General features: G+C 43.4%; 1 protein-coding gene across 2 annotated transcripts; it reads right to left on the bottom strand.

The window, feature by feature from the left end:
* Positions 1 to 869: 869 nt before the first annotated feature.
* Positions 870 to 11,577, bottom strand: adora2aa (adenosine A2a receptor a). Of its 2 annotated transcripts, XM_065962655.1 has the most exons (4): positions 11,263 to 11,577; positions 5,102 to 5,368; positions 4,673 to 5,011; positions 870 to 3,252 (listed from the first exon to the last, which is right to left on the bottom strand). In XM_065962655.1, exons 3-4 carry the CDS (start codon positions 5,008 to 5,010, stop codon positions 2,268 to 2,270), a joined length of 1,323 nt encoding a protein of 440 aa, XP_065818727.1. In that variant the 5' UTR covers position 5,011; positions 5,102 to 5,368; positions 11,263 to 11,577; the 3' UTR covers positions 870 to 2,267. The 2 variants fall into 2 exon arrangements, with proteins under 2 accessions (XP_065818727.1, XP_020491995.1); XM_020636339.3 differs by lacking the exons at positions 4,673 to 5,011; positions 5,102 to 5,368; positions 11,263 to 11,577 and adding an exon at positions 4,042 to 4,664.
* Between the last annotated feature and the right edge of the window lie 242 nt (positions 11,578 to 11,819).

Raw genomic sequence — 11,819 nt, 5'->3', positions numbered from 1 at the left:
ATATGTTGGTGTATATTTCACTGTTTGTTTTTATAATTACTTAACAATTACCTGGCAATCATCTGTTATGTTTTATTTTGTAGTCCGCAGCCCCTTCTTCCTTTGTTCTCTTCTTCTTTGGTTATTATTACATATTTGTTTCCATTGTTTCCTCCTTCCATCCTTTAATTATTGTATTATTGTGTGTATATTTATGTTCTTCAGAATGTTTAATAGTCTTTTGTTAGCTGTTGGTATATTGATTTGATTGGAATATCCTGAATTTATTGTTATTTTATTTTCCATGGAGCCTAGCTTGCCGTGCACAGCAATTTAAGCTAGTTTACCGTGCACGCGCTTTAAGCTGACATACATAACGTACTTTTATTTAATCTGTGTAGGATCTGGAGTGGACTGAGAAGTCTGTGTTTCCCTTTTTGCCAGATTAAAAGAGACGAGTAAGAATCCTGGTGTCACAGCATCATTTCACCACAACACAACGCAGAAATCCACCGGTTACACATGCTCCGGACGCTTTGTGAATACGACCCCAGATCTGATATGAACATGACCCTGTGTGGATAAAGTCAATGGGAGCGCTGCAGCCGCTCATTACTGCAACTGAATCATGTCTGGAAACATGCTGTGACCACTGCCTGATGCAAGAACAGTAACAGCTGTTTGAAAAGGTCAGAGAATTTATTTAAAGCCTGTAACATGACAGAAGGTGATATCTGAACTAAACACAATTTCTTATTCCAACATTATAAAAAGAGTTTGAAAACAGACTTCATTCACAATCTGTCTTCAAACCCTCCATCAGTCAGAAGACGACATTTACACGAGTATAACTTAAACACACACACAGTCGAGACACAACGACTCAAGAGTACCTTAAAAAAAGTTTAATTTAAAAATGTCAAGAATGAAATGAGAGGGGAATCAGCCAAAAAGGGAAAAATGTCTGAAGTGTGATCTCTGGTGACGGCGCTCTTCTTGAGATGGTTACGGTCTGAAAACAGGGGAAATGTTTGTGCAATGCAGCTCGAGGAACGTTCCTCTCTCCAGGATCCATGGTAGTGATAAGAGGTGAAATCCAACATCGTACATGTCTCCTTACATCCCTGAAAGATGTTTGTGTTTTTAGCCACTGACACGCTTGTACAGTGCATCATTCAACGCCTCTCTAACCCTAAGGCTTTATGGTCATCCCTTCACACGATGTCATTTCAGCTTTCTGGATCATGCAGTCAGGGGCGTGTCTAAGGGTGGCCAGGGTTGGCATCAAGCTCAACAGTTTGGTTCTGGAAGTAAAAATCCTGTTAATTTCCTCCATAGTTGATTTGATTATAAGTCATGATGTCATAACCATCACAGGTAGACTGAACACGAGCTACCTGAGTTTGTAACGATGGTTTATGCTCCTGTAGGAGTCACAAGTTCATCTGATATCAACCTTGCTTTAAGAACTACAATATCCACAATCATAGAGTGTCACAGCGACGTCTCTGATTGGTGGAGCTCGCTGTTACCATGGCAATGTTTCCTGTATGCTAACGGATAGTTTCCCTAGCAGGTTAGCTGGTTAATTAGCTAACGGTAAATGTACTAACAACCTTGTTGTGCTGCAGTGAATGTAGTTTATATTTTCAACAACACAAACTGCAACATATTAAAACACTTGTATCAACAGTTTAAACATGATAACAACGACTAAAGTTACATCAAGAAGAGGGCTCATTCGCAATGCATTGTGGGAGTCGTAGTTCCTTGACTCTGGATGAGAACGATGTGCACAGTCTTGTACCTTTGCCTTCCTCTCCGTTTTTTCAAAGCCATTGAGGTTGTCATGGTTACAGGCTTCTCTCTATTGATATAAGGATTTTGTGAAAAATCAAGGGAGGATTGGAACGGAAAAAATTACTTCCAGAACCAGAGCCGCCGTCACTGTTGAACTTTACGCCCTCCTGCATGAACTTCATCATCATAGAGGAAGGAAGTGAAGGCATTTCGGGTTAGAATAAGTGTGTGACGTGATAAAAGCTGTGAGTCGCTCAGCTGCTCCTGGTCATCTGGGATGTTAAAAAGCATTACACCATCTTTTGGTCCATGAGCAGTACAACAACCTTCCAAATGAAAAGATTCAGTTATGTGGTCTCTTATCCGTTTAGAGTGTTTCCATTGTCATTGCAGATAAGGAATAATTCTGATTCTTTACTTCCTCCTGAGGAGCTGAAGTTAAACTCTTACATATGTAAAAAAAAAAAAACGTTCCTCCTGCTCATGTGTCAGGATGCCTTTGCGAGCTCGTTGAAGCCATTCCTCCTCCTCTGCTTGTTTAACAGGGATGTGATCTGGGCTGAGCTGAGGTTCTCCTTGTATTTATTCTGCCCGTCTTCTGGTCCAGCGCAGTCTGTGGGGATCTGAGCCTGTCTGAGTGCATGCAGTGGACAGGGGCCCATCTTAGGACAGAAGGGAATCACCACCGACAGAGGGGGGTGGGATACCGCCACTAAACCGCCCCCTACTGGAGAGATCCGAGCAGGGCATCGGTAGGAGCTCTCGTTGCTGCAGCTGCTGTGCTCAGAGAAGCGATCAATGCTAACGCAGTTCGCATTGAGTCTGATGGAGTCGCTGATGCTGTTGTGGGCGGAGCCGCGGCTCTCAAGCAGCTCCTGCCGGCCCAGGATGTGGCGCTGGATGATCTTCCGGAAGGTTTTCCGAAACTCCTGTATGCGGTAGGCGTAGATGAACGGGTTGATCACAGAGTTGGTGTGCGAGAGAATGATGGCCACGTACATGATCCAGGGCTGGGGGCGATCGCAGTGCGGGCAGAAGAGGGTGAAGCAGTTGATGATGTGCAGAGGCAGCCAGCAGACAGCAAACAGCCCGACGATGATGGCCAGAGACTTTGCGGCCTGGACCTCTTTCTGCAGCGTGGAGCGAGACCTCTCCCCGTGGAGCGCTTTCACCTCCATCAGCTTCAGCTGGCGCCGAGCGGCCATGAAGATGCACAGGTAGATGGCCAACATCAGCAGCAGGGGGATCAGCACACAGACAAGGAAGTTGAAGTAGACCATGTACTCCATGACCACCACATTCTCAAACAAGCACTTCATCAGGTTAGGGGGGCACGAGCTGTTGTCGTCACTCTTGTTGTCGGACTGCTGCTTGTTCCAGCCCATCATGGGAGTCAGGCCGATGATGATGGATAGAACCCAGCAGACGGCGATGATGCCTCGTGCACGCTCCCCTGTCACCAAGCTGTTGTACCTGGAGGGGGGAGACGATGAGCATTAAACAGCAGCACTATCTGTCGGATTACAAACTCTCTTAAAGGCTTTATATGTGATTTTTGATCCAGTAGATGTCGCCCTTGAGCACCAGCATGAAACCAAAACAACTTGTGCTGCATTGTTGTGTTAGCATGCTAATGCTAGCGATCTTTATTATGCTCGTATCTTCACACTGCATGTAAATTTACCTGAAATGAGTGTGATCTAGAAACACAGTTAAGCAGTGAGTACAGTATGTTATTCTTCTTTTCTCTAGTCCCTCAATTAAACAACTTTTATACACAAGGGGAGGAGTCAGCTGGCTGTCCTGACGATGTAAACAAACTGAAGATAAAACTCTGAAAACTCTGAAAACATCACAGACAGTGGGACTCGGGTGTTACACCCATTGTAGACAGTCATGACTCAGAGCTATTTTCAGAGGATATACTTGATATTTTAGTGTGAAAAATCACATATAAAGCCTTTAAAGTTACTGTTACTCTAACAGCCTCTCTAAAATGAATATCTCTTGTGTCTTTTGTAAACAGAATATGAAGTTCCCTCTGACTTATGAGCCGCTCTCTGGCTCTCACTTCTCATCGTACCGGAACTAAAAGCAGGAGGGGTAAACAAACTAAGTCTTTCAGGCCTCCTCAAAGGAAGAGTCTATTTTGAGGAGCGCAGTGTGGGAGAGCAGCTGATATATTTGGCTTGTTTCTGTCGCATTCTTGAGATGTTAAAGTGCAAAGGTCGACGCTGCAAAAAATCACGGAGGAAGTCTCACGTATCGTCTGCGAGAGGAGGAGGAGGAGGAGGGGGCGTAAACAGGAAAGCTGTGAGGGAGGTCCACTGTGTTCGCATGATGATGTCACAGCTTGAGCTGCAGCGTCACTGTAGATCAGCCTTTTTATTAAGTGACAGGATCAAAGGATGTACGTATATTATCCCCAACGCTTAATCCAAACTGACATCCCACATACACATTCTGACAAACACATTGTTTTTTCAGGACAGTAATAATGGTCCATTACTGGGGGGGGTTACAGGAGGTTCACATAGTCTGTGTAAGCAATTAGATCAAGATTTGTTTGAGTGTTCCTGAGGGGACGCAGCCCCCGTGGGAGATGTCATTCCTGGACACAACCATTCAGCCAAGAGTTTCTAACCACTGCGCCATCAGCGCCTGTCTTCTTCTGTTTTGAGTAGAGGTCTTTGTTTCAGGTTCTAACTTTTCTCAACATATCTCACCAACATTTGTGTTCATGGCTGGGAAACTTTAAGTGAGGCTACCTTTTATCCATTCATGAATGAATAAAGCATACACTACACTTCCTCTCTATCTGCATGAGAAACACCCTCCTCACTTATAACTTCAGAGATTCCCCCACAGTGAAGAAGTATTTAGGGCCTCTGACCGGAGCGGCAGCTTGATTGCGATGTAGCGGTCGATAGCGATGGCCAGCAGGCTGAAGATGGAGCTCTGGGTGAGGACCAGCACAAAGCAGGCGATGAACAGGCATCCGTAGAAGTTGGAGCAGAAGCCGATGCTGATGACGATGGAGAAGGGGATGGCGAGGACCCCCACGGCGATGTCGGCCACAGCCAGCGACACCACGAAGAAGTTGGTGATGGTTTGCAGGTTGCTGTTGAGGCACACGGCCCAGCAGACCAGCACATTGCCCAGCACGGAGAAGACGGCAATCAGCAGCTCCAAGACGATGTAGAGGATGGAAGCAGCAGGGGAGTCCGACATGCTGAGACAAACGGTAGGATCACTGATGATGAGGGGGGAGGAAAGCTCGTCTCAACGACCATAGCTGCAGACGGGCACTCAGCCTCCTCACCTTCAACACTTTCAGAGACATCCACCAAACAGCTGTTACCACTTCTTCACACCTGCTAAGCTGCTCAAACAGATGGGGAAGAAAAAAACTCCACTTCAGATGTCACCGCTCAAGCTCCATGAACAGGTCCCTAAATGCCTTCATTCTCTCCTGGTGCTGAGCTCCTCTGCCTGCAGGTCCTTCCCCTCTGGAGCTTTTTTCCCATGAACGTCTTGAAGGGGCTGAGATGGTGCCAACAACGCACATCACAAGGAACACAATCTCTAGCTGCAGATAAAGAGAAATAGAGGAAGTGGTGATTAATAAAGGAAGTTCATTTCTACACTCCCACTTGCATCAGAGGTGACTAAGAGCCAGAAGTGTTGCAGCAATGTGTTCTTGCTACAAAAAGATAATGTTGTGTCGCTAAGAGGAAATGGGTATTTCTGCAATCTGACCCTTACTTCTCTTAATGAAAGATATTTTTATTAATTCAAAAGAATATCAACATGATAAAAATGTTAATTTCTCTCTTGGATTAGGTCTGAGTCAGGCGTTTTATCAAATAAAAAGGAGTCAACATTATGTGATTTTTTAAGCCTTTTCATGTTTTTTAAGGTTTTAGGGGTAAAACTCTCGGGGAATACTAAATACTTTGCTCTTCTTATGGCCAAACTCAAAGAGGTCTGATGATGGTTTTAGTCGACAGTAACGGTCATGTGAGTGTGCACTTTGGAGTGGTGAGGTCCTCTGTAAACAGCCCCTCTTGACCCTGCAGAGGAGCAGTGGGAGAGCATTTTGTGTAGACCTCATCAGAGTCAAGACGCACGCACAAGATGGAAAAGGCAATACCAGAGAGGAGGGAGAGAGAGGGACTCTTGCAGCTTGAATAGACTACTCAATTGGGAGGACGTGTGAATGGCGCCTGTCCGTGTAAAATCTGTGCAGCTCGAGTGGTCTGCCTGAACTAGCTCACAGGCATCCCCTCATAACTCATTCTTCTATAGCATGCTTGTTTTTAAAGAGATAGTATATCAGCTGATTTATATGTGTGCTGATCACCTAAGACAGAAGCTAACTGAAACTAACTCTGCAATCCCCCCTCAGGTCTTTGTAGTGTTGTAGACAAGACCACACTAACCAAGACCAAGACATACCCGACAAGAGTGCAGACAGGACCAAGACCAAGGCAGGGTGAGTCCTCAATACCTGGAAGGTTGTGGGATAAAACCAGGGTATGAAAATGAAATTATGAGTAAGATTAAGTTATTCGTTCTTTTAGAACGGGGCGTTTTCCTTCTAACCACAGTGATGGAACAGCCCGGTGAACAGCTCCCGCCGGCCCAGGATGTGGACTATCGGTGGTGGTCTTGATTTAAAATCCGGAGTCTCTCCTGTCTTGAGACCAAGAACGATTTTGAGTACTACAACAATATCTCTGTGCAGCCGTATATTCAGCCCTTAGCCCAACTTTGAACTTTTTGAGTAATACACATATAATTGATGATAGATTACTTACTTCATCTATCACTTCCCCTTAACAAGTGTTTACTGTACATGTTGTCATGGACTGACTTCTACCACAGTGCTAGCTGTAAAGTGACTGAGCTCTTTATGAGCTGATTTTAAAAGAGCAGTATGTAACTCTGACCACTAGTGTTTAAAATGAGTATTGCAGTCTAAATTCTAAACATTATAGCCGGCCCCTCCTCTCTAGAGTCGATGCTCACACAGGTCACCATGTGGTGGACACTGAAGCTTCAGTGTTTATCCAGCTCTGCATGGGTCTGTAAACCTTTCTGTGTTCTAACCTCTCTCCATTTTTCAAAAGCATCTCCAATATTGATCCTAGTTTGAGCACGTTTCTGCTCGTGGAGCTTATTAGAAACATGCAGAGGCTTTTTAGGTCGGGTACAATCACTTCTATCTGAACCACTTCTCTTGACCGCTTCCATCGCTGCAACACCTGTTGACCTGATAACTGCTCTCATATCTGACAAGGATACCGTTGTATCTGTGCAGCACGGGCCCATGAGATAAACTTTATTAATCCCCAATTGAGATAAATTTTTTTAACAGCTTAAAAACATAGGAATGGCAAAAAGTAAAAGAACAAACATATGAACAGTAATTAAATGAGTAGAAAATACGCTCCTCGGAGCTGCAAGGTACAAGTGGAAGTAGGAAGAGAGTCGCTGTCGGTGTCTCAGAAAGAACAAAAACATCCACAGTTAACAGCACAGACTCAGTCTGCGAGTGCTTGCCATGGTTACTTTTCATCTTTTTGCTTTTTGGGTGGATTTGCAAACCAATTATGTGCATACTGCCACCTGCTGTATCAGACTGTTTACATATGCAAGTACTCAGGTACTGAACGATGTTACTAATATGATCTCTGTCACGGTACAAAACAATTTGGGTTGTGATTTCTCCTTGAGGAGTTGGTGGTGGGTCCTGAGGCTTGACCAGCTGAGAACCACTCATCTAAACAATAACCACGATAGGATAGTTTTACCTAACTATCAGCACGACTGAGCGTGTTTTGTAATCCATAAATGTCGCAGGAGAGTTGTGTCTTTTGTTCACTTCAGCCAGGCTTAAGGGCATCAAAAAAGCACAATTCCTGGAAATTACATCAAATGTCCCCTGGTTGATTCGCCATAAATAATGCAGACAATAGTTGTGTTGTCCGGTGTCTCTGAGCCACACACCATAAAAGGTTTAACAAACACAAATCTGTTTTCATGGTGTGATCCCTCAGAGGGAGGCTTCTTGAGGTCACTTTGAGTTTTTAGAGATAGCAGCTGTGCTGGAACGCCGGGGTCTTTGCTCTGGGAGTCAGGGTTTTCCCTTGGACGAGACCTTTTTATTCATACCAAAGACTTGTTGTTTCAAGGCTGACAGTTATCAGGAGGTTATAACAGCCCAATCTATTTGACTTACAAATAACGATTCTGTGGGTGTCTTTCCTCTCAGCTCGGGGTATTTGTTTGTCTTAGTGGTCTCAGAGGTTCGGTGTTTCGTTTCAGTGGATTATAATGTTTAATGCAGCGGCAGTGGGTCCAAAGCTAAAACTCCCAGAGGACAGGAAAAGGAAATGTTGCATTTATGAAAACTATGAAGGTGATTCTCCCATGCTAGCAAAGAATCTTACAATAACAAGTCATCCTTAAATAGAAATACTGAAACACATCTGAGAGACTCCAGAGACCCACAGCGAAATAAGACAACAAGGTCTTTGATATGAAAGGCTTCAGTTCACATAAACAACATAACAAGCCGAGCAAGATGGACTCAAAATGCTCCGTCACAATCACACTTAAACTCCTTGAGCATTACATCGACCGCTAGTCAACACCATGTGCAACAAGCACCGTCTGACACACAGCAACCACCGTCGGATCGCGTTGTCCCACAACCACCGCCTGACACCCAGCCACCACAATCGTACCGCCTCGTCCCACAACCACCGCCTGACACCCAGCCACCACAATCGTACCGCCTCGTCCCACAACCTCCGCCTGACGCCCAGCCACCACAATCGTACCGCCTCGTCCCACAACCTCCGCCTGACGCCCAGCCACCACAATCGTACCGCCTCGTCCCACAACCACCGCCTGACACCTAGCCACCTCCGTCTCTTGCTAGACTCTTCTCCTCTGTCGCCCCCCGGGGTTGGAACTAAGTACCAAACTCCATTCGATCTGCAGAGTCCCTCTGCACCTTTAAGAAAAAGCTAAAGACCCAGCTCTTTAAGAACACCTATGACCTTAATTATACTGATGATGACGATGACGATAGTTAGGATGGTTTCGATGCTGATTAGAACTAACTCGCAAGAACAGTTGTGCTCTGCTTCTGGTCACTTCCTGTCAGCACCATAGACTGTAAATATGAATGGACGAAGCCTGAGTGACGTCAGTCGTCTGTTCCTGCAGGGGGCTCTGGAGGCGGCAGCAGACACCATGCTGGAAATGCTGTCTCAGTCTAACTTTCAGTCAACCTAACGACAGACTGAGATCTAGAGCTGAATCGGGTTTTAAGTCTCTTGAGGAGGTCAGCTACACGCCTAACTATGGATAACACGTATCAATCATAAAATTGAAACGGAGTAGTTTCTAAAAAATTAAAACCCATACAGTGTGTACCAGTGATGACAATAACTAATAATCAAGACCTATTAAGTTTTTTGTACCAGGCTGTAAACATGTTTATTTATGCTGTAAAAACCTCTTTTTTTTTGTGTATGTGACTTCCTGTGTTCCTGCAGCCAGCCTCTAGTGGACACTTGACAAACTGCAGGATTTCACACTTCCACATTGGCTTCATTTTTCAAGACTAGCAGTTGCTGCTTGGTCAGCACCTGTGAGTCTGATCAGACTTAAAGCTGTTTGTTTGCTCTTCCTGAGGTTGTTTGCTTTCTTGCTTTTGTTTTACTTACTCTCTAATGTATGCCACTTTGGATTAAAGCGTCTGATAAAAGAATAGTAGAATGATCCTCATCATAAAGGTCAGCAGCAGCATCAACATGTGTGTAGGCGTCATGAAAGATTTTAAGGAGAGCTATAAGCAATATCACATCGAGATCCATATGTAGTCCTGATTATCAGCTCTGCTGTGATTGGGTCTGAAGATGTTTTTTTATATATATATATTTTATATTTTACATTTTTAAATTCTATTTTATATATTGTAATATATACTTATACTGTATTATTTACGTTGTTGCTAGTTCTGCTTTATTTCCTTGTTAATTGTTTAGCACCAATAGACCAAGTCAAATTCGTTGTATGTGTAAATGTACTTGGCAATAAACCCAGATTCTGATTCTGATTCTGAAGACAATGACAGCAGTGTTGATATCCAGAACAACATCTCCACCTCCAGTGTCATATTACTTTAATACAACAAGAAGAAAAGAAGAAAATAGTGATAAAAAGTAAATATCAACGACAGGTTAGTTTTTAACTCCACCAACTCAACTAGTTCCTCAGTTTAACTGAAACTAGACTGTTGCTAGGCAACCAAAACATTCTATACTCCTGTTGATGTCCATGGTAACCACAGAGCAGCTACTCTGTAGTATGAACCTTCACATGTACGATAAAATAAATTAATGTGATCATGAAACCAGTTACAATAGAGTCTGTTGTGTGACTCTGAGGTTTGAGTTTGAGACTTTTGAGTTTGAGGCCTCCCATGAGTGACATCATTGGACCTTTTACATCATGATGGAAAAGTTCCAATGATGTCACGCATGGGAGGCCTCTTGTCCAATCAGATTGCTCGGTCTGAACTAATTGTTGTAAAATGTGCTTTCAAAGCTCCAGCCAGGGGCACCAACTGTCATACTTAAACACATTTAAGTATTTAAATTATGAATAAACTTATCATTTGTATTAACTGTAGTTTTATTTAAGTATGTATGTTCAAGATAAACAAATTAGCCTAATTGCATCATTACTGTCACATTATTGCACATTATTGCTTTAACAACTGCTTTTTGGAGTTGCCAAATGCCAAAATCCACATCCAAGAGCTTTATAATGCCAGCTATTAGAGATTGTTTATTAGGGGTTTAACAGCAAAACTTTGCCCTGACCCCCCTCCCATTGTGACGCCATGTCATGTCATTAACTGCTCAACATGAACTGTTAGTTTCACTTTGTTCAGGATGTACAGGTTTTTATCTCCACATGACATGTCAACTCTTTAGAGATGATTCTTTATTAGTGAGTCTGACTGGATGGTGAAGGTTTAGTACCTCTGCATCAGACACACGTGGAGTCCCACACGGTCGACACAGCCTGCAGGAACAATGCGAGGTCATTCTATTGTGGTTTATTGCTGCTTTGTTTTGTTCTCACTGCAAGGTGAGGAGAGTTAACACCCAGTTTTGGGACACCTTGTACAAGCTTTACTGTGTTCCTCCTTCATTTCACACACGCTCTCAGATAAAAGCAGCTGACGGTGAGGGCTCTTAGTTACTTGTGATGCAAATGTTTGAGCAGCCCTACAACACCTTTCACAAAGTTTAATAACCCTTTTCTAATATCAATAAATACATTTAAGCACATAGATTAAATAGAAAATATAAATATATGTTAGATTCCAATGTTAAAAAATCAGGTTTTGATGTTTTTTTGCAGCAATAAACATTTTGAGAAACTGAAAAGACTCACCTCTCGATGTCCATCAGTCACTGGTGATTCCCGACTAACAGAATGATTATATTCTAGTTAAGTCTGATAGCACTTCAGGAAATCAAGTTAAAAAAAAAACAACAACTCTTCACCTCCCACTGAGTGAAAAACCTCTCCCACAAACTTGATTAAAAAAAAACCCGCCTGATTACTTCACTTGATCCTGTTGTTCAAGTCAAAGTAATAAAAGCACCATGAGAGTTTGATCAGTTCCTCCTGCTGACGTTTTACAACTCACACTGCTTCTTATGTGAAATGCTTCAGACGCTCTTTTCCTCCCTCCCTCACACACCACACACAGACACACAGACACACACACACAAACACACACCCCTCATAAAACATATTAGCATTCTGTTTCCTCTGCGGGGGCGGATCAGTTCAAATCCTGTTGTGTCTACATGACTCTTGCTGACACACTTTAAACTTGTTTTCATGTCTAGTCTTAATAATCCAGTTAACCTGGACAAATTCTCACAGAAGACAAATAAACAGATACTATATGTCTGATGCCACTTACCTCTCACACTCGGATT

Source organism: Labrus bergylta, chromosome 2 (assembly GCF_963930695.1).
Source record: "Labrus bergylta chromosome 2, fLabBer1.1, whole genome shotgun sequence".
Lineage (NCBI taxonomy): Eukaryota > Metazoa > Chordata > Actinopteri > Labriformes > Labridae > Labrus > Labrus bergylta.
Note: the sequence above shows the minus strand (reverse complement) of the source record. Positions and strands in the feature narration are given on the sequence as shown.

Bases quoted from the DNA above. Each gene is read 5' to 3' on its own strand.
- adora2aa (XM_065962655.1), bottom strand. From the start codon at position 5,010: ATGTCGGACTCCCCTGCTGCTTCCATCCTCTACATCGTCTTGGAGCTG. The intron at 3,253-4,672 runs GTCAGAGGCCCT...TCCCCCCTCCAG, and splicing joins GCAATCAAGCTGCCGCTCCG to GTACAACAGCTTGGTGACAG.